The sequence below is a fragment of the Pinus tabuliformis genome, chromosome 8, assembly GCF_031772625.1.
Source record: "Pinus tabuliformis cultivar Carrire ecotype Pingquan chromosome 8, CPIR1, whole genome shotgun sequence".
In the NCBI taxonomy this organism is placed as follows: Eukaryota; Viridiplantae; Streptophyta; class Pinopsida; order Pinales; family Pinaceae; genus Pinus; species Pinus tabuliformis.
Genome location: NC_142294.1, coordinates 1,104,621,742 through 1,104,649,159, shown reverse-complemented (window position 1 = coordinate 1,104,649,159; position 27,418 = coordinate 1,104,621,742). Strand labels below are relative to the sequence as shown.

Sequence of the window (27,418 nt, the reverse complement as noted above, 5' to 3'; positions counted from 1 at the left end):
TTCTATAGAGGTAAAAATATCAACTAAAAGCTTAAATATGTCCACCGTTTAAGTTCCAAGAAAGCCATAGCTTTCAATCACATCTATATTGGTATCTAATTGTGTTCAAGAATCAATCAAATTTGAATGAACAATGGTCCTCAATGCATTGATCCATTATCTTCACTCATAAATTCTTTAGTGACTTTTATTATTTCCATAACAGTTCTAAGATTCCAATAATTTGTTTCTAGACATGCTTGAGTTGTGGAGCAACAAAGTTGTGAGTGGGGACAAGGAAAGGTGATCCAACAATAACCCCAAAGTTGAAAATTATTGCTTTTAAGAAGAGTTTGTGACCTATCAGAGGTAATTCTGCCAAACCTGAGTTGTAATTTGCAAATTGTCTTGCTAGTTGAATTGCAGTGAATAGGTTCTTTTTGGTAGAAGCCAACACCCTTCACTTGTTGATCTCGAATTATTGAGAAAATGACTCAAATTGATGAGTTATTAGAGTTACTAAATACTCTAATACTCTCTACTATCAACAACACAAACACACTCAACAAAGCAACTTTTATATATGTCCTAAATTGTTTACAATATTTATAGAACAAAATTGAATTTTTACATCTTGAATTATAGCTTGAACGAGATGAATTATATTAGAAGAATGAACATTATAAAATAGTGCTTATTTAGAATGATTCTTTGTTTAAGTTTGAGAAAACATTCTATGAATATCCAATGCATGATCAAATTAGTTATGCCACTTCAGGAGCACATTCAAAGGAGCACATTCACCTCACTCTTCCCAATGTCATCATCATATCTTGGGAAGAAGTCATTAGCAACATGTGTAGAATTGACTCTTGGATATGAAAATAAAGTGATATTTAACATTTTAGACTACTCCAAATCAATCTAGCTCAAGAGTATTGGGTTCTTTCAAGAAATCTCATCTTTACCCACTCCACTTTTGCATCATATTCCTAGATTCCAATATTTTCATCGAAATGGCCACATGAAAGATCAATGTTTCAAATTTCGATATTCATCCTTGTGAGTATTGTAGAAAGCATAACCATCCTTCATATAGACTTTCCAATCATAAAACCCCTACAAGGGCAAATATTCACCTTGAATGGATCACTTTTGTTTATGAATGGCCATAGCTAGAACTAGAGTTGGTAGCCAAAGCCTAGAATCTTGAGCACAATTTGGTTTGTGGTCTTCTTTAAATCACCATTCAATAGAAGACTTACAACTTCTACTAGACAACAATTTGTGGTCATCTTTGAAACACCATTAGATAGCACTTTCTTTTTCTCATACGACACCAATTTATAACTATGCTTGTAATTATTCTAAGAACTATTTCAAGTTAAGTTCTAAAGTTGCTAGTTAACCTTAAACAACCATTCATCAAAATAATTTGGCTTCTCCTACCATTTGTTTGTGATCTTCCTTAAAACATCATATTCCTAGAATATATTTATTCCTAGAGTATATTTAACTATTGGATACTATCTACTTACATGTTTGAGCTCTAGTTTTTCACTCTCATACACCTTAAAAGAAAAAATGTTTGAAACCAGATTTTTAAACATTATGGAAAATTTACATTATTCATCTGTAAGGAATATGAAAATTCATAAATGAACTTGAATAGTCTTTGATAATCCCAAAGGCCCCTTAAAAAAATAAAACTCAAAAACTAAAAGTCACGTAATATTATATTATATTTGAATCTCTGTATCTGGTTAAGACTTATCCTTCCATTTATACATGACCGACACTTTTCTTATCTAGCATAATCTTAAGGACTCTCTCTAAAAATTAAACATTTTGTAGAGTCCAAGAAGAGAGCAGCAACTAAATGTCTTTAATACAAAATTTCAGGCACATTTATCTTGTACACCTCCACTTTTGAACTTTGAAAATGGTGGAGGCTCTCTCACAGGTTTTTGAGTTGCCAGACTATTTGATTGAAGATATGTTGACATGTGTGCTAGCAGAATGTATCTTGAAACTGGGCACCCTCCATGAGGAATGGAACATAAGTCCATTGTTTATCTTAGGTGATATGGACAACAATCAGGATTGTTGGGCATACTCCACCCACTCAAGAAAATGACAGAGCACCCCTCTATCCTTTCCTTCATGAATTTGTATCGAGAAGATGCAAAGTGAATTCCTGCTCCCTTTAGTTACCTGGCATCAACCACAGGCCTGTTCTTGTTTCAAAGAAATGTCGGTCGCTCCAAATATAGTTTTAAATTTTGGAGAAGGCATTTGTCTTAGCAAGTGCAGATTCTGAAATATTTGAGAACTTTCAATTACACCATCAAAATTTCAAAAATTCTCTTTTTCAAATTTGTACTTTGAAATATTTTAGAAATCCAAAGTATATCATCAAATTTTCAAAAATTCTTTTTTCTTGATACAAATTCTGAAATATGTCGAAAATATTTATTACACCATAGGAGTTAAACTTCCTCCAAATAGTTCTCTGAGCATCATGGCTGGCTAAGACTTGGTTTCCATAAGAGATGCAATAATGCTACAATAATCTTCCCCATAGGAGCTGTCCAAAGTGAAATTTGGCCCTAATTTCCAATTTTAATAGGTATTTACATGGTTGAAAGAATTTCAAGATGCACAGATGTTTGGCCTATCTAACTTAATAATGGACAATTTTAGTCAAGCATTTGAAATTGTGGTTACAAATCATGTTAAGATTATGAATTAAAAGTAGTTGTACAATGTTTTGCCGAGTTCTGGTGCAACAATAAATCAACTCTCAAATCCGTTTTAGTAATATGTTTTATTTCTGGTTAGTTCCATTTGAGGAATCCACCGATAGTACATTTTGAATCAAGGTGTTTCATCCAAATAGTAATATTTGTTCATATTTTTTGGAGGTTTGAATTGAAATTTCATACCTTGGTTCCTTGCTCTTTGTTTTATAATAATCAATACGATTGTGGAATTTTACTTACTTTTTCATTTATTTATGTGCAAAAATAGATGGAGTTGTTTTATAAAATTGCTACCAGCAAAGGGAATTCTATCATTGGCATGGTCAAGTGTCAAAAGGTTGTACATTTGTTGAAATTTGTGATGAAATTGTGGATAATGAAATTGTTGGATACCCTTTTGATTTTATCTAGGATGGAACATGTTTAAATCCAAAGCAAGAGAAAAAATGTAAATTTTATACAATACTTGTAGGCATCAAGAGGAAACTAGGCACATTTGATGTGGAAGAAGAGTGTTCAAATGTAGTGGAAACAATACCAATCTTTGAAAACATTGAAGCGAATGTGGAGGGACCTATGCATAAACAACCAAGAGTTGAAAATATGTCTTAATATGTCTTTGTTAGTGGAACAAGCCATAGTTGTTGATCCTAGTGTATTGGCATCTTGGGAAAAAAAAGTTAAAAGTTTAATCGAAGAGTTTGTCAATGAGAAAATTACTCTCAAAGTATATTCAGAAAAGGGAGAATCTAAAATAAATATCCATTGTGAAATTTGTGGCATTGATTATGGAACAGGTGATGTATCCTTGGCAACACGAAAAATGCACAACTTCAAAAACCATCACATGAAAATAGGGGCCCATCAACAATGCTTATCAATTCCAAGTGGTAGTGAAATTCCTTCATGTAATGAAGTACAATAGACAGTGATGGTTGGAGATCAATTTCATATTAATCAAGCAATCAAACTTCTAGATGATTTCAACAAGACACAATAGCCTAATTTGTTCAAGGTGGTGGAAGCAAGACTTGCAGACTATAAGGACATGAAAAAAGTGAGAGTGGAATGTACATGATGCAATAAATGGTTTTGTTTAGTGCCAACAAGTGGTAATGTTGTCAGTTCTCTAAATGAACACATGAAATCAAAGAAGCACATTGCTACTACTACAAATGAGGGTTCACATGAGGAGATTGGGATGAGGAGTGGCACGGTTGGGAGACCTAAGAAGTCTACCAATGATAAGTCCCAACAAAGTTTGACTAGGTTCTTGGTCCCATTATCACCATCTGTATTACATATGGGTTCTACAAGTGTAGATCCTTCTACTTCAGGTGTGTTAATTAACAACTTAGGCTAAACTTGAATATGAATTTGTATATTATTTTATTTATCTTACTTCAAATTTATTCGTTTGTTGTCATCTTATTACAGCTCAATTATATCCCTTGTTACTACAATGTTGGGGGTATTGGTATCCTTATATTGATAGAAATGGGGAGAGATTGGAAACAAAGGTCCTAATGGATGATCAAAGGGGTGGAAAATTATGGGCCATAGAGAAGCATGAAGCATACCAAGATCATGTTATGTTATGAGGGTATTGAGTGTCGGATTGATGGTACATATAGGCATATTCATTGCCAGAGGGCTTCTAAAATAGGGATTCCATTTGATTCATTAACATGCAACTTTTGTAAGTTGGTTCCAGAATGTGATGACTTCAGGATGCGGTTATATCATGAATCAATGTGCACCAATAAAATAAGTGAACGAGATACAAGAAAAGGTAGAAGACTCGACTATTTGACTCAAAATGAACCTGAAGAATGATGCAAGGGTTAAAAATGCTAACCATAGATAAAAAATGCGATCTCTTTGGTGGGAGAGGACAAAAATTGCTACACACTCTATTAGAATGAGATCTCTAAAGGAAAATTTATTTGAATCGACAGAAAGGAAGGATGTCTTTAGGTTTTACAAGGATGTGTGTGAGGCACATAAGCAAGGAAAATTACAAGGTAAATATGTAGTTTGGGAATTTGTCAAGGATATTTTTCATAACTTGATGTATGCAAAAGCAAGGAGAAGGTATAGTACATCCACAAAATCCCTTTATGAGATGATAAAGTTATGGGGAGGTCCCAGATTACATAGCTTTATTAGCTTGAATCTGGATGGTCCTTCAATATCTACAACTTTAAGGCAAGTTAGAGAGTCATTAGCATATATCCCAGGGGAGCACGAGCATATTTTTGTGGCAGTTAGAAAAGTTTATTCTTATTATAAAGGCAAGCATGATAAAGATGGCCCAATTCTTGCATTTATCGCTGAAGATGAAATAGTTGTGAAAAATATGTTAGGTGGGTAGAAAAAAGTGATACACTGGTGGGGTTTTGTGGTACGAAAGAAGAACATCAATTCCAATCACATTTCTTGGTGAGAGTTGGTGACAAAACTGTAGGCTATGAGATTATAACAAAATATTTTAAGAACAATGTTATTAGCCATTATGTAAGTGTTATTATTGCATACCCTTTACATGAAAAGCTTCCTCTTTTGGTTGTGGTTGTTCATCGACCATGCAATAGGTTCATTGAAAATTTTGTTTATCAACAATGGGAAAAGGTAGAATCTATGTGGAAGAAACACATGGAAAATAATTTGGGACCTATTGTTGGTTATTCCTCGGATGGGGATAGCAGAAGAAGACAACTTATGTTGAAGGATTATTCTTCAACATCAGGTCTTCGATATCAAATTCCTTGGGAAGGGTGGAGGCTAACTGAGTTGTACAATGGTTGCAATGTAACAGGATTGCATGACCAAGATTACATCCACAACGGAAAAAAGCTAGTGAATCCTTTGTTTAGCGGTCGACGAGAATTGGTTTTAGGAAATGATTACATAAGTTTTGGTCATGTCAGAATGGTTTATCACACTTTTAAAGTGGATGATCATAAGCTTAAGGGTGAAGATATAGAGAGGATGGATCGACAAAATTGGGGATCCACACAACGCATTGCTTCAAGGCATGTTTAGAGGTGTTTGAAAGAGTTGAGAAGTACACCAAGTGGAAAGTTAGAGAGGACACTAGCTACAGAGACTTATCTAATGATTGTTGCTGACTACATTGACATATTTATGTCTCATAGTTTGAGTCTTTGGGAAAGGGTGTGAAATGCTTCATGAGTTCATCATTTCTTCACATTATGGTTATGTTGGGTACAAAAACAATCTCATACTAATGTCAAAATAAATTTCATCAACAGAGAAGCATATCAAGATGTGAAAATTTCTTGTCATTTTGCAGTTTTGTTGATGAGATTGTTTCGAGATCATTACTCTAACTCTCCATGTGTTTTGCACCTGACTGGGTCAGATGTATGTGAGAACTTCTTTAGTAAAGTTGGAGGGATGGTTGGAGTGGAGAGGGCTTATGATTTCACTAACTTGCTTCATGTTGTTGGAACCCTTAATAGAGTTGCTGAAGAAGAATAAAATCCCCAAGGGCTTCATTTTAATAAATCTCATAAGAAGCAAGAAAGCATTTGGAATAGATTGCACCAAGAAAAAATACAAAACATTGACATATTGTCGCAATATGATTCAATATCCACAGACACTAAAATTGTAGAAGCCCTTAAGATTGGATCAAAGGATGCACAAGACATTTTATCAACTCTTGGAATGAAACCAGAAAATTGCACTCAATCTTCTTGGTGGGTTAAACCATGGATAGAGGATCAAAATTATCCAACATTACAAATTGTGTATGAAGTAGTTGATGCTTCTCCACTGAGTTGTTCCAACTCTATATTCCAATATTCATCATCATTGGTACATAATGAAAGTGAATTGAAAATAATGGAAAGTGAGTGGAGACACGAGTTAGATGAAATTTTAGATTCCATTGATGAAAATGGAAGAAAAACGATAAAGCCAGTGGTGGATCTTGATGGTAAGGATATGTTTAAAGCATTTTTGGTTAGTTAGTTGAATGTAAATCCGACATTATCCAACGATAGGTTGAAAAAAGTGAGAAATGGGGTCTACTTTAGGCGAGATGAGAAGGCTCCACAAAGGGGTATTTTAATTGGCTTTGGAATTGGATCAAAATGTGGGGTGTTGTTTGAAATCAACTCAATTCCTCCCACTGAATGTACTGCAAGAAAAGTTGTTCCTCGAAGTACAAAACAAGGTGTTTCTTGTGGAACGTGGTACATTGGAAGGGTTTAAAGAATAAGGAACAAGGATGGTGATAGGGTGTTTGATTACCATAATGACATTGACCTTTTGGATAGATTATAAGCCATCAAGCTTCAATTATGTTGGTATAGTAGAATAAAGGGGAAATACATGTATAAATATAATTTGATAGATCATGCTTTTGTACAACTTGAATTTGTTATAGCAATCACAAACTATCATACAATTCTAGGAATGATACATACAAATTAGAAGAATGTGATTACAAAGTTTTTTCATCTTTTGTGAAAAATTTGAATAAGGTAGATTTTCAAAACATTCTACTTTCTCTTTCCTTATGTATTTCCATATGTTGGATCATTTAGAAATAATTATTAGTTGTATTTTTGTTGATTTGTTTGTATGAATCTGACGTTAATTTTGTACATTTTGGTTTTAGGTCTAGTGAATAGTTCAAATGGTGAATGTTCGAGATAACTCTACCTTTTTTTGCTACCTTCTTTTTGGTGTAAGTTTCTTTCACTAGCCATTCATCCTTTTGTAGTTGTGTTTCATTCAAACGTTAATTTGGTCCCTCTGAAGTTGGTCCATTTAATCATGAAAAACAAGAAGAGGTGGTTCCTTTTTCATGAATATGTTTTGTGGATAAGTATGTGGTTCTTCTCACTAATGTTAACATTTTACTTGAATTTTTAGATTAATGGTTCACTCGATAGAAAGGATATCAAGGATCTAATGGCAGGAGCTTCAGTCAAGATGGTTTTTACTCACTCAAGTCAACAGATTTACACGAGAGCAATGTCTAGCACATGAAGTGCATTTTATTTTGAATGTTTATGTGGTAGTTGGCTTTCCTATTTTTTAAATTGGACATATAAATGAGAGTCTATAGTTCAAATGTGCCATCAGAGTCTTTTTGGAAGTATTTATGTTTTGGCCATACGCATGGGGTTAGCAATGTCTAGCACATGAAGTGCATTTTATTTTGAATGTTTATGTGGTAGTTGGATTTCCTATTTTTTAAATTGGACATATAAATGAGAGTCTATAGTTCAAATGTGCCATCAGAATCTTTTTGGAAGTATTTATGTTTTGGCCATACGCATGGGGTCTACAACAGTTAAATTGCACTTGGTTATTATTATCAATTGAGTCCTCAATAATATTTTGGGCATTTCCTTTCAGTTCTTTCACTAAACGAAATTAACATTAATTACTATCTGTAAAGGCTTTTGGACATGTGATGGTAGTTTGTTTTTAAATTGTTTGCAAATTTATTGAGATATGTGCTTCTGGTAGATTGTTTGGGTGATGGCACTTTTCTTTCTTATTTTTGCCTACATTGATATATATGTGTTTGATGGGCCTTGCAATGTGTGTGTATGATCCAAGGGCTATTTTAAGGTGAATGGTATCTGATTTTTTGCAACTTTTGGATTGAAAAGAATTTGATAGGGTGAATGGTATGCAAATTTTAATTGATTTTATTTTTCCAAAGAAGGAATACATACGTTTCTATTTCATGGTTTGAAAAAGGAAAATACATAGCAAAGTGATTATAGCATGACATATCACCTCCAAAAAGGAAAATAAGGCCACTTGGTGGCCACTTTTCACAAACTTTCATATAGAATATACCTATGATCTCTCCTGGGAACACAGCTAGAAGAAAAAAATATGCGTTGTTGAGCGAGGCAGGTTGTCAATGGGAGGTGATGTAGAGCTAGTTCCTAGTTTTCTGTTGCTTATTGGTCTCTCCATTATCCCAGAATCTCCAAGATGGCTGGTAAGATTTTAGAATTCTTGAATTATTGCAATAAATGATATTAACTACATAAGCACTTTGAAAGGGCACTTCTGAATCAATTTGAATATCACACTTTGAATATCATGTAGTTCATACCCTTGTTACTGGGCACTTATGAATCAATTTGAAAGGATCTTGGGTCATTATGAAATGATTTATTTTATGAGGCTAATTCGTATCTATCTTGCATTTCCTTTTGGCTCATTTAAGGCACAGACTAGCCCTTTCTTGAGGCCCTTCTCGACCTTTCTGAGACCCCCCCCCCCCCCTGTCTGAGGCATTTTTGTATTAATTTCAGGCCTGTTCTGGGACCTATTTGGGCCCTCTTCTTGGTAGACCTCAGTAGTATTTGACCTAAGTATTTTCAATGGCATCTTTGTGGACAAAATTTGGGATTATTCTGAGTGAAGTTGGAGGACATTATTGTGTTATCTCTCTATGGTTTCTAGAATAATATGATGCTCATTTAAGCCTCTGTTTTGGGCTCTTCTGAGAGAAATATATATATATATATTCAAAATACCTCCAAGGCAGATTTTTTGTTACCTTATCCTCACTTTTTTTAAGATTTATCATTTCTGCCAAATTTGAAGGGTTTGCTAAGCTATATCTAGACCTCTCTGGAGTTTCATCTAGGACTGATCAAGGGATTATTCAAAGAAATGATAGAAGCATGTAAGGAAATGATGGCTATAATCAAATCATGCCTTGCTTCTGAAACAATTACAAGAAGTCTATTATTGGCCATCTCAAGAGAAAATCTTTCTTCACTATCGGTATTGGTGTGTTTTCTTAAATTTCAATTTGATTTTATGTTTTTCAATAATGATTATTATATTAGAAAGTGTATTATGTACACTTTTGATTACTTTCTATTTCCTTCCATGAATTAAATATTTTTTTTATCCACAATGTTTGACTATTTCAAGGTTATCTTGTAGTCATATCCTAATATTTTACATATTGCTTAACTATTTTTACACAGTAAATGCTGGTGCAACAAAGAGCATGGGACTTCCATCTCAGCAACATGTAATCTATAGGTGGATGTGGCAGCATAAGGTAGATGTGTTGTAAATGGCCATCTTTTGGTTAGCTATTTGGAGCATTACTAAGAATAACTTTCTATTTTTTTTTTCTGAGTAAAGACTATTCTATTAAGTAAAAGAAAAAGAGAAAAATATTTACAAAGAGGTAGCAACCTCTGAGGGGGCAAAAGCCAGCCCTCTGTCAGAAAAATTCCGGCCCTCGGCACTTGAATGTTTGTTTACATAAATAGAAACGAGAGCCCAGGACTCATAATCCCTATACAGCACCCCCAAAAAGCACAGACAAGAGGACGATAGAGCTTTACAAGAACAAAAAACTGACGAGGACATCCGCGGAAACACAAACCCGCGTAACAAAAACCACCATTTTATCGAACCGCCGTTGACCAAAAAGCGGTTTCCATAAGGACAAGCCCGATAAAGCCTCCTGTTGACGCGTGGCTTTCGCCTGACGTCATCAAGTCTGGCTTTTCGGGGCGTAAAGTTCCGCAAAAAAAGGCCTTCCGAAATCCTCCTCCGCCGTTCGATCGCCTCCATCAATCCTCGCCGTTGATTGATTCTGCCCGCTGTGGTAACTCTGCGTCATCGCTATTGGCCTTGCCCAGGCGGCATCACCGAATACAGAACAGTGCCGGAGAACTGCGCCGGTCCGCAGAAAATGACCTCCTCGTGTGAGGAAGTTTGCTGAAGACCTTCATCCTCTTCATGACTTTCATCTTGCTGCATCTCTGGAAGATTGGGGGAAACCTCTACCTTGCCTCCTTGAGTGTCCTCGGAATTCTGGGAGAGATTTCGATCAATTGAATGTTCGGCAGAGCCAGGAGGGTCATCTTCTTCCTCTGAGAAGTTGACCGTGATAGAGGCAGTGATATTAGGCTTGTGAAGCTTGCTCTTGAAAGTGAAGCGGGAGGTGTGGAAAGAACTAGAGTGGGATGGACCAGAGTGGTCGGAAGGTGGAGAAGCAGGTGAGACTGAGACAAACCTGGAGAAGCATCGAGGAGCAAGACCTCCCCTTCCTCTGCCCCTCCCCCGAGTGCCCGAATGTCTTCCCCTTCGGGAACCACCGCGAGGTCGAACCATACTCGCAAGAAGAGGTAAGCAGATGAGGCCGACCTGTTGCAGGTTTCGGTGGAGCGCTGATGGCCTCCAAATGCTTAGCTCTGTGCCTAACTCCTGAGAACCAATACTACCTGGGATATCTCTGCTAGAATGAGCCAGAGAGAGTGCCGGGCTCTGGGCAATTGATATAGGTCTTGATATCATCCTGAGGTTCCTACCGCACTTGTTGTTCACCCAATTCTCCATTAATGGGACTTGATGCTCTGACAAAAATCGCCTACTTGCTCTACGATGGCGTCCTACTTCGGCGTCGCTCGTACTGATCTCCTCCCTCAGCGTAGCTTGATAGCGTGCCGGCATTAATGAACCATAAATGTTCATCTTATGCCTCTTGCGCCAGCCTATCACCTCGCCCACTACCATCTGCTCATGTAGTGACATTAACTTCTCATGTTGACACCCGCATCTGGGTAAGAATAACTTTCTATTGAATACAATAACTATATCTATTTTCTTTTGCCTTTGCAACACCTTGTTCACTATTTATGCAATGTATCTATTATTAAGAAAATATTGTTTTCAACACCATGCCTACTATGTCTATTGTGTTTCCATTTATTGCAATGAGCTGTAATTTATTATTTTAACATTGATATAAACTATAAATAAAACCTTTGAGTACCCATGTACAAAGAAAGACTGGTTTTTGGGTGACACTGATTTTTCTTTCTTTCATATGCAGATGAAAATGGGGAACATGGCTTGTTGTTTCTTTTCATCGTGCAATGCAAGTTGTTGCTACAACCTGCAAATGGAGGTGAAGACATAAGTTTGAAGATGGAGATGAAGATGATCCATGAGCAATTGACAAGAAGACATGAGGTGATACAAACACTTTTACGTGTGGACTCCATCAGAACAAGGTCTTGGCAATACAAGAATACTTCTTATCATCACAGGAGGCTTGGAACTTCAGGCTTTGAAATGTCAATAGCCTCTGGTGCAGTAGACATGGGAGTTTCTCTTTACTTCGTGAGTGTGAACGTAGGAACCCCTCCTTAGCAAGTTCTATTGGTTCCAGACACAGGCAACGATCTTGTGTGGGTGAATTGCAATCCCAAGATCCGATCTGCTACCACAAAGCCTCTTCCCACTTTCAGACCCAGAAAATCCTCATCTTTAGCATATATTCCTTGTAATTCCAAAGATTGCAGAGAGATTTCCCAAACCCCATCGATAGCATGTTATGGTTCCATGAAGGCCTACAAATACAACCAGGTTACTTGGATGGCACCACCACCAGTGGCCCTTATATCTGGGATACCATAACCTTGAAGTCCACCAATGCCAATGGTAGGCTATTTGGGGCAAAAGGGGTATTGATGGGATGTGGAATGCAGAACTAGCCTGCAGATGTTTTAGCGTTAGTTGAAGAGTGCATTGGAGAAGACAATGTAATGCCTAGCTTGAGTCAGATATCAGACCTCCATTTTCAGGTGATTTTCAACAAGTGATATTTTTGTGCTTACTGCAAGACATTTTCCTTGATATTTTTGTGCTTCCACCATCACTTATATGCGACATGAACTATAGAATGCAATTGTTAATAGTTTATTCTACCATATAAAATTATTTTTTTCTCAGTGGCATATATTCTTCTACCTATCTCCTTTCCTTACGTGTCAGTCATATCCATCCATGATGAGTATTCCTACTAACCCTGCACATTTCTCTTGTACAATGATTGGTGGCATTGTCAAGAGTGTTCACATAAATGACATAAGTTGGAAATGCATGTGCAAACATAGAGGAGAATGTGGGTGCCTAATAAATAGGGACTGGGTGCTTAATAAGCATGAAGTGAGGTTTTGAGCCCCATGTTTCACCAAATCAATTTCAGACTTTAGGAGTGCCAAAGCAAATAGTGAATAGATAAGGTGTTAGTGTGGGCCTCTCAAGTTACAATGAGAATGTAGGTGCTTCAACATGGTGTTAAGATTTCATCCCTAAGCTTTGGCAACTCAAATACTTAAATTTTAATTTGTGTCATTCCCAAAGGAAGCTATTTCCTTCCTGTCACAATGCAAATCAAAATTTTGAGTGGAAAATTTAAAAGATTAAGCCCTAACTAGCTGTCAAATAAATACATGTCCTAAAGATTATTTATTGCTTAGTTGTTTAAGATTTTTTATAATGTAGATGCAGTGTGCATAGTACAGGTTTTGGATTCATATATGAGCCGCTCTTCTGAATTTCTAAAATGATTGTAGAGATTCAATGGTATATCTTGTACTGTGCTGAAATTCTGGAAATTATTTTTCCAGCTTATTCCAAAGAAGGGTGGGACACCCAAAAAACATGAAGTTGTTTTTATCGCCCCAATAGGTGAAGAATTCAAGAAAAAAAAGGCAATAGAGCAGTACTTGAAGGAAAATCCAGGAGGGTCATCTATCTTTGAATTTGATTGGAGCACAGGTAAAGTTTGTTATTTTATTGGTTTTTCCTGATCTAAATTATGTTTTGAGCACATGTAAAGTTTGTTATTTTATTGGATTTTCCTGATCTGAACTTATGTTCTTACATGTCTTTGTTTTTTTTTTTGTTTTTTGTTTTTGATTTTTTTTTTTGTTTTTTTGTTTTGTTTTTTTGTTTTTGTTTTTTTTTGTTTTGTTTTTTTGTTTTTTTTGTTTTGTTTTTTGTTTTGTTTTTTTGTTTTGTTTTTTGTTTTGTTTTGTTTTGTTTTGTTTGTTTGTTTGTTTGTTTGTTTGTTTGTTTGCTTTTTTTTTTTTTTTTTTCGTTTGAAATCCACACCCTTTTTGTGAGGATATTGGCATGTATCTTTTAGAAAATATAATTTGACATTTTATTTATACCATAGGTGAGGTAACACCAACAAGGAGATCTTCAAGGATAAGTGAAAAAGTAAAGGAATCACTAGTCAAAACACCAGAAAGTGAATCGAAGAAAAAACCAAAGAGATCTAGAAAATCAAAAGGAGATTCAGAAGATGCAGAGAAACAAGAATCACAAGTAGAAGCTAGTAAGGAAGAGGAAATGCATGATACCCATCATGGGGAAGATATGGCTAAAACAGGGGAAGATACTGATAAAAAAAAGGAAGAATAAGGGATGGGAGAAGATGTTCTTGATAAGAAGAAGGAAGCAGAAGAAGGGATTGATGACAAAAGGGAAATAGAAAACAAAGAAAAAATACATGGGTCCAAAAATGAAGAAATAAATAAAATGGATGAGAAGGTAGAAGAGATGGCACCACAAGGGGCAGAAGGTGCCATAAAGAAAGATCCAGTGTTGGAGAATGAAGAAAAGCACAGGGATTTGGAGAGTAAGGGAGAGCCTTAAGAACCCAAGAAAGATTCAATTGATGTAACAAAGGAGAATTTTTTTGATGGTACATGTACACTGGAGAATTGTGCCCAGGACAATCATGTAGAGCCAGTGAAGGAAGTGCATGACACGAGGGAAAAAATACTTGAAGGTAGAACATGACAAATGGTAGATGAGATTGGTTCACTTTCCAACAACATTGTAGTAAAAAAGACCCTTAGGCCCCCACTTAATGCATCCAGCTAAACTTCTATGGTTTAAATTTGTGCATTGTTGGAGGTTAGCTTCTTAATTTACACATTATTCATTGGGAGTTCTGCCCCAGGTTTAGAGTTTGAAGAGAGGAGGAAAACTCTAGGAGTGTTTATTTAATATTGCAATGATAGATTACTACTATCCTACATATCATAGTGAAAATGGAACCTGGCTTTTGCAGCGACTCTTGCTACAGTTGCATAGTCACTGATTAGTTGCCATGGTTTTGGTTCTTTGACTTGCATTTCTTATCAATTTACTTTTTGTAAATTTAACTTATCTAGTTCCTTTTATAAATGTTCACTATAGTTTTTAGCTTCTTGCATATGATTTTATTAGTCTTTTCTTTATGATGTAACAAATTATCCATGAATTGTTATGTAGCTATATTTAGTTCTCAATATATTCAATTTATCAGTAGTATGGAAAATGGTTAGGTTTAGATGCTTTATAGTTCTTATTTCATGTTATACATTCTCTGAAGCAAGGAGATGAAAAATGTTATTTCTCAGAGTCCATTATATTTGTAGCTTTGAAAGCCTAGAGGTGTTTGGGTGTACCCCCAATATTCTAATTTTCTTGTTCAAGATTTTGTTGATTTTAGCTTTTTAACCTAGACGAGGTCTCTATCTTGTTGCATCTCATGAAGCTTGAGACCTAAACAGAGTAGGATTTAGGAGCAAATCTCAAATGTAACACCGATGCAGAATCTATTTGGGGTGAGTCTTTTTGGGAATTATGTGTTGCTAATACCTTCTTGATTATGGTTCATTTGTCTTTCTTATTCTACAAAGATAGGCTTCATTATATTTGTTTTAGTATCAGTTTTAAGTTGTTGGATCATGTTCTTTGTTTTAATGAGATAGCTGATTTATAGGCATTTTATTGGGAACCCTTAAAGCATCTTACAAATTAAAAATAAAAAATTCCCACATTTTTGATATCTTTTTTACTGTTGGAGTGGGTCCTAAAGCTATTTTTTGTGTTTAACCTTGAATGTTTTTGATTTAGTGGTGCATGATTTGTTGATTTGAAGTGTTAGATTTATCTTCCACAAGCCTTTCTTTGCATTTTTCATGTATTATAACAAATGTACCTTATGTAGACCATGAAACATTTTTTGTGATGGAGTAAGGATAACATTCTATTGAAGTGAATGTGATAAGCTATAGGAATTGAGGTGGGAAAGGAAGGGAACGACACTGCTTTAGCTGGTGGTATTATTTTTGTATATAATTTTGTTAATAATGTTTATGGGCTATTGTAGTTTTTATAGCTACTTATCAATGTTTTGGTACTTATGTGAATTTTATATCCTCTCTTTATAAACTCTGGTCATGGAAAATAGAAAGGGCTTCACTGTATTAGTGGCAAGAACTAGTGTCCTTGTAGAGTTTAGGGGAAGTGTGGATTTACTTTTTGCTTGATGACACAAAATTGTATGCCTTCTGTTTCGTTGAAATTTTAGGTAGGCTTCCAGATTCTCCTAAAGTATTAATTCATTTCAAATTTGATTGGCTGCTAAGATTACAGCTTGCAGAAGCTATCAATTTTTTAAACTATGAAGGGTCATGAAATAGCAGAATATGGGAGGATCCATACCTGCAAATTTAACCAATCCATGATGTTGATGGATGAAATATGTACATTATTTTGACAAAATTCTCAATAAAATATTATATATTTTGGGCAGTGTTTTTTATATGTATTAGAGAAGTGTAGAATTTAATTAAAATGTAGTAGAATAATTGAGTTAATTATTTTGAAATTATTTTCCCCAAAAAATTATATAATATATAAAATAAATATTTATTTTTAGAAATTTTATATACATAAAATTGTAAAGTTTAAAATAATTTGAATGTTGTAAAATTTTTCCAGACTGTTGTTGAATTGATTTATACAAAGTTAGTTGATTTAAATAACTTTCAATGAACGTTGGCCCGCCCCAAATCATTAATCCATGATCAAACTTCAATCATAATTACTAGTGAAAAACACTTATTTGCATAATAGAGTAATTTGATTTAAATAAATTTTAATGAACGTTGGCCCACCCCAAATCATTAATCCATGATCAAACTTCAATCATAATTACTAGTGAAAAACACTTATTTGCATAATAGAGTAATTGGGTTAATTATCTGGTGGTTCTGTTTTCTTGGAATTAGTGTTAATAGTGTTTTAAATCAAATATATATTATAAAAATTTGACAATCATAATTACTAGTGAAAAACACTTATTTGCATAATAGAGTAATTGGGTTAATTATCTGGTGGTTCTGTTTTCTTGGAATTAGTGTTAATAGTGTTTTAAATCAAATATATATTATAAAAATTTTACAGAGGCTAATTCCTAAAATTGCAAATCTTAATTGATCATTTTCATTTAAAAATTTGGATGCTATCGATTTGAAAATAATTTTCAATGAACATAAGATTGCATCCGAATCATCAAACCATTACCGGAGTTCTAATTAAAATTATGAGTAAAAAGCACCGATATTATTTGTCAGGGTAATCATGGTTGTATATAGAGAAAATGGTTGTTCTCTATTCTAATCTTGACAATGAGAAGACAATATTAATTGAAGTGCTATACAACAATATTAAATGAAGTGTTTATATAAACAACTGGCTTAATCCCTTGGGAAAGAATAGTGAAAGGATTATTTTCAATTTCTGGCAAAGCTTTTCTCCTATCATTTCCTCCTTGGACATTTAAGTCTGTCTTGTGAGAACCTCTGTTCAGATAATCATTATATAAAATCTTGGAAGTCTGATCCCATCCTTCTCAACTGGTTTTCGAATTTGAAAGTCCCATATCATGCTTTTCAACTGATTTTGGCATTATAGATGTTTTCTCTGGCAGGATTGTGTACATGGATGTTCTCTGGCAGGTCTTTTTTGTAAATTTGATCTTGCATAGGTTGCTTCGTTATAGGGCGATAAGGCTCTTGGTTCTTGGTGTTCAAGACATTACTTTAATATTGTTTAGCTTAAATTTTCAAGAGATTCTCTGATTATAGAAATGCCAGGGTCATTCCTATTTCAAGGAAGTGATATTAGTTCTTAATATTGTTTCCAGGGTCGTTTCTATTTCCTATATGATGTTAGTTCCAATGTAATCACTCATTATGTAAAAGAGACCTTAAAGAGAAATCCACTATATCTAGATTGAGTGGGCCTAATGGTTAAGAGCATGTGTTTCCTCCTAAGAGGTCACAGGTTCAAAACCAGAGGGGGTAGAGTATGTATGCCTTCATTGACTTAGCGGTCAAATCATTGTGCGGAGGTGGGTCCCTTGTCCCACAAGTAAGGGGGTCTCATACACCAATGTGGGGTCTGGCTTGGTTGTGACCTTTATAATTTTATTTCAAAGGTATGAGAGTGCAAGGAAGCCTTGTCTTTAGTGAGGTGCATGATAAGGTAATGCTTTCCTTCAACATGTAGAAAATATTGTAGACGTTTGGAGGTTTATTTTGGAATACACCATTGTTTTGAGCTAGCCAAATGGAGCAGATCACCTCTACAACCAAAATTTTGTCTTATGTTCTAGTTGTAGTCCATTCATTTAATGCCTTTGTGTTATCTCCAATCCATTGTTGCATTTTACATAGTCTATGAGTGATAGTCCATATCTCATTGGTGAGATGATAGTGAATCAAAAGGTGATTTCATGCTTTCGTATTATTCCCTTAAGAGCGCATGTGCTAGTACTTTTCCATCCTCTTCTTCTAAGCATGTCTAGGTTGGGATTGCACCATTGATTTGAGATTTGGTGCCCCAACCTTGGTTGTAGATAGTTGTCTTGCATCTAGAGGGTCTAGACTTGTTCTTGAACACCTTATTTGGTGAAAAACTATTCATAAAGATTCATCAATTGATTTTTTATCATCATATAGATCAATATATATGTTATTTTATATACATGCACATACTCAATCTTCCTAAAACATGGTTGATCTTTGTGTGCCTTAGACCATTCAATGCCACAAATCATAGTGAGATGTGCTTGAGTGTGGGCTAAGTAATTACATTGTGGAGAGAACTAATATGTATTTACAATGTCTATCAAAAGAAGAAAGGTGCAACTAATATGCATTTACAATGTATATCAAAAGAAGAAAGGTGCATTGTAGAATGCATGTGGGGTCATAAGAGAGGCATCCTATCACTATACCCGGGATATAAAAATAAAAGGGTATAAAAAATGTGAATAAAAAAATGGATAGATACAATATTTAGTGAAAATAGGGGTTTTATAAATTGGGAAGGTGTATTGGATTTATATTGGCAGTGGGTTAAATAATGTGATTTTTAGAGGTATGTTCCAATATTTAGTCAAATTAAGGGTATTGTTAGTATGCCACAAACACATATGCTATGTCAGAGGTTTAGTGAGTGAAGCCCCGGTGCATATACCATTGGAAATGTACCATAATAATATTTAAACCTATATCATATGCTCTAATTTGAGCTAGGAAATTAGAGTAAAAATGCCTTCAAATGTAGGGTATCCATATTGGGCGTCAAAAGTCCAAAACCAATATTTTCAATTATCACGCTAGGAGGGTAACTTCCAATTGTATTTTGAATTAATATAAGAATTATTATATATATTATGATTGTTGACCTTTGGTATCCAAATTCCAAGGTATCTTCCCACTCTAACTATTCAAATTTTTATATTTAAATATTTTTACATTTTTCCCAAATCCTTGAGGATTAGGTGTCTACATACCCCACATTAATTTGAAGGGTTGTTTGTTAGTGCAAGCATCATTCTAAAGCTTTCAAACTTTTATATTCAAAGTGATTTAGTAAATATGTATATAATTTAATCATTTATGGAACAATGTCACAGGTGAATAGTCTTGGCCTACAGATGATGTCAAATCAAATGATACTTCATGTTGATATGTTTTGTTCGATCATGGAATTTTGGATTCTTGGCCAATTTATTTGTAGAAGTATTCTTGATCAAAAGTGAAGTGGAGTTCACTTGTTTCTCCTGCTAATTTTCAAGAATATTCCGCCACACAATCTCCTTGGTTTCTCCTAAAGCTACAACATATTATGCCTCTATTTTGGAATATTCTAGAACTTACTATTTGCGTGACCTTTAGGCCCAAAATTCCTAATACAAGACTCATAACATAGCATAAAGTAGAAACTCCATTTTCCTTATCTCCGTTGAAGTTTGAATCTAAATATCTAATCAAGCTGAAGTCATCTACCTGTGAATATTTGAGTCCAAAGTATTGAGTTCCTTACAATAGTTTCAAACTCATTTTATAGAATACCAATGTCCTTCATAAGGATTTTACATAAACCTAGAAAGGATTCCAATGGAAACTGAAATATCTGATCAGGTAGTGGTGAGGTAGATAAGACTTTCCACGAGCTATCTATACCTAGTTTCATCCTAAAATTCATTTCCTTCTTTAGATGTGAGCTTCGGATTTTGTTCCATTGAAATGGACAAAGGATTTCATTTAGCTATGCCATATTTGTTCAATAATTATCCAATGTACTTCTATTGAGAGAGGAATATATATATTGGATTTTGGGTCATTCCAATGCCCAAGTCATCTTGTCATCCACATCAATTTTTTTTACTTGTTTGCTTGAAGACAAGGTGAGAAGATTATTTTTCTTCCTATCGATCTGATGGTTTTTTAAGTTCAGTTCTCAATACAATTTCTAGCACTTTTCCTCATCGTGACCATAAATGTTGTAGTGGTTCTAATGATTGCATCGTATAATGTGTGGTTGCTACCATATTTTTAGCCTTTCTCCATTTCCACTTCTTCTTCCCTTCCTTGGAAGCTTCTTGGGTCTCTTTATATTTTGGAGCACTTAAATACCCTTTCTTTTGGCCTATGTTTTCTAGGTCATGTGCTTTATCCATTGTTCTTGGCTTAAAAAAAAATACCCAATTTCATAGATAGATGTGTAGGCCCCCCAAGTACTTGTAGAGTACATTTAGGCTCATAGGAGAGATACCCAGTATGATGACCATCTTCCTAACTTCAATGGTGTACTCCTATACTCTCTTTCCTTTCCTCTTCCTGAATTAGTTTCATTGGATCCATTGGTCCCCTACTTACAAAAACAGGGTGCACCAAAAGTGATTAGGGTTGGTATACTTGTCCATACTTCGATACATATTGGAGGTAGAAAAGGAGAGAAGAATCAAACTAAATTTCCTTTTGAAATGAAATGAATACTTGAGGATTTTTGTCTTGTAGCAGTGAAACCCAAAAATCACATTAATAAGTAATAAGCTAATGAAGGTTGTAGACGTAGTAAAAAAAGGAAATAATAAACAAAATGAATCCCTCTCTAACATGATATTTGGGCTATCTCTTGGAGACAGAAACAGTAAGCATTTAATTAGGATGCCTCCCTAACATGATGGTTGGGATTCCTCTTGGAAATACAGACACAACAGAAAGCATTAAATTCAAAACAAGTCTGATCTAAAATACAATTCTAGACAAAAAATCTTCAATTATGAACTATCATAAGTGTACAAAGTTGTATAGTCTAGAATATTGTTGTAGGAGTGCCATTGAAGGCAACTATTGCTAACCCAAAGTCACAATATATTCAATTCATCATGTAGAGTCAAGGCATTGTTTTTTTGTGACACTCACATAAAAATAGTGCTGCAGGAAAACAAAGTACCTTCAAAAAACAAGGTACCTTCAAAATTTGTTTTGTTCCACAAAGTTCAAAAAACAAAGTATCTTCAAAATTTGTTTTGTTGCACACATAATTAGTTTATGTTTGGACCCTCACAACCTAGTGCACTCCTTAGAATCTAGAGCGATGCACATTCAAGTTATTAAAATTTAACACATATCAATCCTTTTTGTCCTCTTTTTGTGAGGCACTACATTAATTGTGGGTGTGGAATGCTCATCACATTGAACACCCTCCTCATTATTTCTATCTCCCATTCGCTGAAATTCAACAATGGTTTCCTGCCAAGGTTCAAGAATGACAATTGAATGATTGTGTGCAACAAACGAATCATCATGTGCTTGTATCTCCTCCCCATGCTCACTCCCAGATGTTTCACTTGATTCCTATACACAACACACTTTAACTTGTTAGAATAACATTATACCTCCAATTGAATTATTGCATTATTCATAAAATATTATAAACAACTAACCTCGTATTCATAACCAGTAATTAATTTTCCTCTCGATCTATCATGTGTTGTCGAAGACCTTGGGAACCATGTAATAAAGCATATTTTAAGTCTTCCTTTGACGCTTCATTTCGAAACTGGTGAACCTACATTAACAAAGATAATCATATTTATAAGGTAAAATAACTAATAAGATACAATTAACTCAATGTGACCATGGTTATTTTTCCTAAAATAGAAAATATAATAGATGGAAATATCACTTACCATGCCACCACGAATACTATTATATCCACTAGAGCCTAATTTGTGAGATCCAATTTTTGACACCCTAGCTTAGGTTGCTTTTGTTGTATCTCGAAAGTGTCTCTTAGCTCCTGCTTGTGTAGATGGCATATAGTTTGGATTTTTGTAGACTTTCCCCTTAAACTTCGCATCTTTCATAAGTTAATTCCACGTCACTTGGTCTATGATCCAAGCTGGATGTGGATACATCATGTTTTTTGTCAACTTTGACCTTAAATTAGACCTCTTTGAGTGAATGTATTTACTTGGAATCTCTAAAATAAGTTCCTTATCAAATCCAGGATTACCAAATGCTATTACGACATATTTAAATAGTTCTTATTTTTTGGCATTGGTTTGTTTCCTCCAATCCATTTGGATGGTATTTCCAAATAATTGTTCTGTAGGACGAAAAATAAAGTGATAAAATTTCAACCCCATTTCATCCTTCAAGAAATTTCCTTATGAAGTGGGAAATATTGTAACTTCTTGCATTCCTTTTTTGGTCACCGATGATATTGTTGTAGTCTTGGTGGTTGAAGTAGATGCCCTTATAGTTAAATTAAGCACTTTGTCACTTACTTCCTACATTTACAATGAAATTGTGGAACTGTTAAGAACCCAACCAAAATATGAAACTATTTTTCATTTCTAAAATAATTATCCTAAACCTAGGAAATGAAATTATAAAAAAAATAGTTTTACCTGTTGATCTAAGGTAGGAGCCACACTCTCCAATAATGGCATTTACCATAACTAAATTTGTTCAACTATTTCTTCTATGATTTGAACATTTGCAGGAATAGCTAGTAGGAGCCTTAACATTCTTGTTTGTGAGTCTATAAGACTCAAAGAAACTTGTTCCGGTCCTGGTGAGAGAATTCTGGCTAAACCCACTTTTGATATAAAGGGCATGTTATGGGGCTCTGGTCTAGGTGTAGAGGGCATACCATGACCCTCTATACCAACAGATTGTATATTTGTTGGAGTCACCCTAGAAACATCCTGCAAGGCACAAATATAAATAATAATATGGAATAATAGATGAATAATGTTGAAATATGTAACTAGGTTCGGTCTTCATAATGACATATGTAATCACAATTTTATGTAATTTATGTAAAAAAATGAAAAATAAGATTATTTTTGTTATGATTGAGGCATGGGTTTCATGCTCAAGGAATTGTATTCCAGATCAAGCTCCCATTGTGAGCTCTTAGGATTGGTCATTGAGTTGTTGTAAAGACCCATTTGGCATGTTACATACTGCACAAAAGATTTTTGCTTGGGTCAAATAAAGTCAAATGACCCTCCAGGACCAAGTCGAAATGTTCCAAAAGCAACCATACTATAACTTGATGGAACACATGAAGAAGCAAGTCCCATTATAGAACGAAAATATCTCAGAAGACTCATTAAAAGAAGGTCATGAAGATGGAAAATGATCAATGAAATGTACAGTACTATTATAAATAATCATGGAAACCAAAATAATAAGCACTACAGATAGGTGTCCATGAGGTATGTATAATAATTTTATTTTTAAGGGTCCATCATAAGATGTAGTAGGGTTGAATTTATGGGTTTATATTTTAAGAAAACCCTAGTATTTAGAAACCTTAATCTTAAGGTATTTGTTCCCTATGATTTGATTTCTAGGGCATGGGATAAACTCTAGAATGAAATAAAGGGAAAAGAATATGGTCTAAGGTTTGAATTTAAGAAACCCTAAAATGACCTCTTGATTACATAAAACCCTAGAAAAGTAACTTGACATCATGTTTTGGAATAATATATTTCTTGGGTTACTTTTTAAAATAGTAAGGAAGGTACAAGAAGTAAAAAATGGACAGGGTGATCCATTGAAAGGCATGATGAAAGAAGGGAACTATACAAACCCTTAGACACTATTCATAATATATATGAATAGCAAGGAAAAAGTAAAAGATGAAAGACCTTTTCCATGGTTGAATGCATCTTAGTAAGAAGGCGTCATGGTAAGCATACAAATTGGAGAAAGAGCTCATAGTTGAAGTAAAAGTCTACATACTGGTAACAGTCATCATAGGAAAATGTAGCTCTTGGTAACCTCATAAATCATGGAGTCGTTGTGAAAAAACTTTATTAAATATATGCCCTAGATTTCTCAACAAATATCATAATCAAACTCACACAAATAGATGGTTGAATCTTACATTTTGGGTTGAGAGCACAGAGGAGCCGAGGGCGATTTTAGGGTTTCCTATGTGCTGACTACTGTGCAGGGCTGGAAGCAGTCACTTATCGACTCTCAACACTGTATTGCAAAGGTCAAGAGCTGACTGACCGAATGGGGGCAGAGGGGTCCAGTGGGACCCCTACTTTCAAACAGATAATTATGCAGAAGCAAAGACCAAAGAAGTATGAAGGGGTAAGAATTTCAGGGCTTGATAATAACAAGCTGAATGGCAGAAGAAACAAGGAGAAAATACAAGGAGAAACTGACAAGCCAGACCGAAAAACGGAAGGCAATGGCACAGTGGGTGAAAGCCTGACAGGAACAAAAGACAAAGTAACCTCAATAATTAAATCATCAGAAAACGAGGAGCGACCAGCAGAAGAAGACAGGGAGCAAACTGGCAATAGGCAAGGAATGCCGGAAAAAGAAGGGGAGACAAGCACAAGACCCAATATAACCTCTGCTTCAACTGGGGCCTGCAAACCCAAAAAGACCAATAACCTCAGGGTAGTAATTACTGACCCAGAGATTCAGGCTTACAGAGAGCATATGGCAGAGCATGCTGTCATATGTAAATTTATGGGTATTTGGCCATCTGAAAGGACTCTTTGTCATTGGATCAGACAACAATGGAATTCGAGAGGGGATGTTAAGCTTCATTTGGGAGCCAAGGGTTTCTTCACAGTTGTTTTCTCCATCCTAGAAGATAAGGATAGAATTTTTGAGGGTGGTCCTTACTTTCTGGCTTCAGCTAGTCTGTATATGCGACCATGGAAACCAAACTTCGCCCCAGAAAAAGAGTCTTTCACCCAAGTCCCAGTTTGGATACGATTGTTATCTCTCCCAATAGATTATTGGGGTTTGAATGCCTTGAAACAAATAGGTGACCAGTTGGGAACATTTATCAAGGCCTCGGAAGCAACATTACAAAAGAGATATACATCCTATGCCAGAATTTGTGTTGAAATGGATGTTTCTGGGGCACTGCATGAGGGGCTCTGGCTGGAATACAGGGACGAGGATTATTTTCAGGCCATAGATTATGAACAGATTCCCTTCCGTTGTCGCAAATGTCATGAACATGGGCATCTGATGAGAGATTGTCCTCTGATTCGGAAGGAAGCAGAAACCGATACAACACAAGCTCCCAAAGACAAAGAAACCTTCATAAAGCCCAAGTCTAGACAGAGAGCAAATAGAAGGAAGAACTTTAAAGGTAATACAGAAAGAAACAACCACAACAACCCTTTTTTGATCTTAGATCTTGAAACAGATTCGGAGGACAAGTATAAAACCCTAGCATCAGATGCAGGGCAGGATGAAAAGGAAGAACCACCCAGGGAAGGAACGGAAGAAGGGGATCTCAACAATGAAGTTCAAATGCAGGAGAGAACAGAGGAAACAGAGGAAGAAACTGACATGCTTACCAGTGACGGCGGGAGCGAGGATCAAGAATGGGAAGAGGCTCTAGCCAGGGAGGGAATGAACCTACCAGTAATTGTTGAGAACTGGAAGGCCCGAGGAATAGAGAATGCACCAGAAGAAGAAATCAGGAAGGTAAATGACCTGTTCATAGCAAGGCAAAAAGCAGAATTAGAGAAGCAGAACAGGAAGCTAGGTATAGTGAAAGGCAACAACTTCCATTCGAAAAGTCTCTTATGGAAATCACCCAGCTCAAAGCAGAAGAAAAGAAGAGGTCGTAGAACTAGTGGTGAAGTTCTACAGGGGCTTGGCATGATAATGATAAATTCAGGGAAGATGAAGGCGCTTAGCGCCTTCCAATCCTTCCAATGAATATAAGTTAAATATGAAGATCATCTCGTGGAATGCGAGAGGGCTTAACAGCCCGGCAAAACATAGGATCTTAAAGAGAAAAATCCAGAAATACAAACCAGAGATCATGTTTTTACAAGAAACTAAATGCAGCAGCTCTAATATCAACAATCTTTGTAGAAAGCTTGGAAGAAATTTAGAAGTTTTAGAGATTGAGAGCTAGGGACGAGAAGGAGGTCTAGCTACTATTTGGGACACAAGAGAAATCTAGATTGTATCAGCCGAGGTGAACAAACACTTCTTAGCGGTGGTTTTTCAGCCTACAGGTAACTCTGGTTCCTTCCTTTGTGTCAACATTTATGGTCCTCAGAAATTAGAAGACAAATTAAACTTTCTGAACTCATTAACCAAACTAATTGAGAGATATCCAAGATCTAAATGCATATTGGGGGGTGATTTCAATATGATAACCACCCTTCTGGAAAAGAAAGGGGGTTTGAGGAAACTCAACAGAGATGCGGAAGCTTTTACAAGGTTCATTGAAACCGTCAAAATGGTAGATATATACCCCAAAACTGGTATGTTTACCTGGAACAACAGAAGGGGGGGAGAGAGGCTGATAGCTTCGCGCTTAGACAGATTTTTAGTCTCAGAAAGCATCATATTGGATGGCATAACAGCAGAATCAGATATCCTTCCCAGTGGAGGGTCGGATCATTGGCCGATCTCGCTTACTGTTGAAGTTCAAGGGACTCCAAGGAACAAACCTTTCAGGTTTGAAAAATTCTGGTTAGACCATCCTGACTTCCTCAAGATGGTAGAGAAGTGGTGGGTTGAGCCTCTGGAGGCAAGAGGATCCAAAATGTTCAATCTCCAAAAGAGGCTGAAAGCAACCAAAGAAAAAATCAAAGAATGGAACCGAACAGTTTTTGGGAATATTTTCCAGGAAAAATCCATTCTAGAGGACAAACTGGAACAGATTCATAGAGAGGGGGAAACAGGCAACCACAGTGCCGAAGCAATGGAATAGGAAAAAGTTCTCTCTCAGCAATGGCACAAAAGATGCATTCAAGAAGAGACACTTTGGAAACAGAAATCTAGAATCCAGTGGCTTAAAGAGGGGGAGCAAAATACAAAATTCTTTCATAGGTCGGCTCTAGATCATAGAAATGTTAACAGGATTCTTGAGTTGAAAAACAATGCAGGGGAAACATTAAAAAATCACAATGATATATCCGCTCTACTATCGGATCACTTCAGCTCAATTACACAGGAACCGCCCACAAACAGAGAGGAAGCCATAAGGGAAATAACAACAGCCATTCCTAAATCCATTACCTCAGATCAAAATTGGGCCCTTTGCAGAGAAATGTCTCTGGAGGAGGTGGAGGAAGCAGTCCAGAGCATGCCTAATGATAAAGCACCAGGCCCAGATGGATTTACCATCAACTTCTACAAGGCTTGCTGGAAAACTATTAAACAGGAGGTATGGGAGGTTGTGGAGGATTC

At 35.6% G+C, this 27,418-nt stretch overlaps 1 protein-coding gene and 1 pseudogene across 1 annotated transcript; both read left to right on the top strand.

The window, feature by feature from the left end:
• The first annotated feature begins 11,464 nt into the window (after positions 1-11,464).
• On the top strand, positions 11,465-14,459 carry LOC149239206 (uncharacterized; annotated as a pseudogene).
• Positions 14,460-26,462: 12,003 nt separating this feature from the next.
• LOC149239205 (uncharacterized) lies at positions 26,463-26,939 on the top strand. The gene has a single exon (XM_089369793.1). The coding sequence runs from the start codon at positions 26,463-26,465 to the stop codon at positions 26,937-26,939; it is 477 nt and encodes a 158-aa protein (XP_089225919.1).
• Positions 26,940-27,418: the final 479 nt, after the last annotated feature.

Excerpts from the sequence above, each read along its gene's own strand:
- LOC149239205 (XM_089369793.1), top strand. The coding sequence starts at position 26,463 with ATGGTAGATATATACCCCAAAACTGGTATGTTTACCTGGAACAACAGA.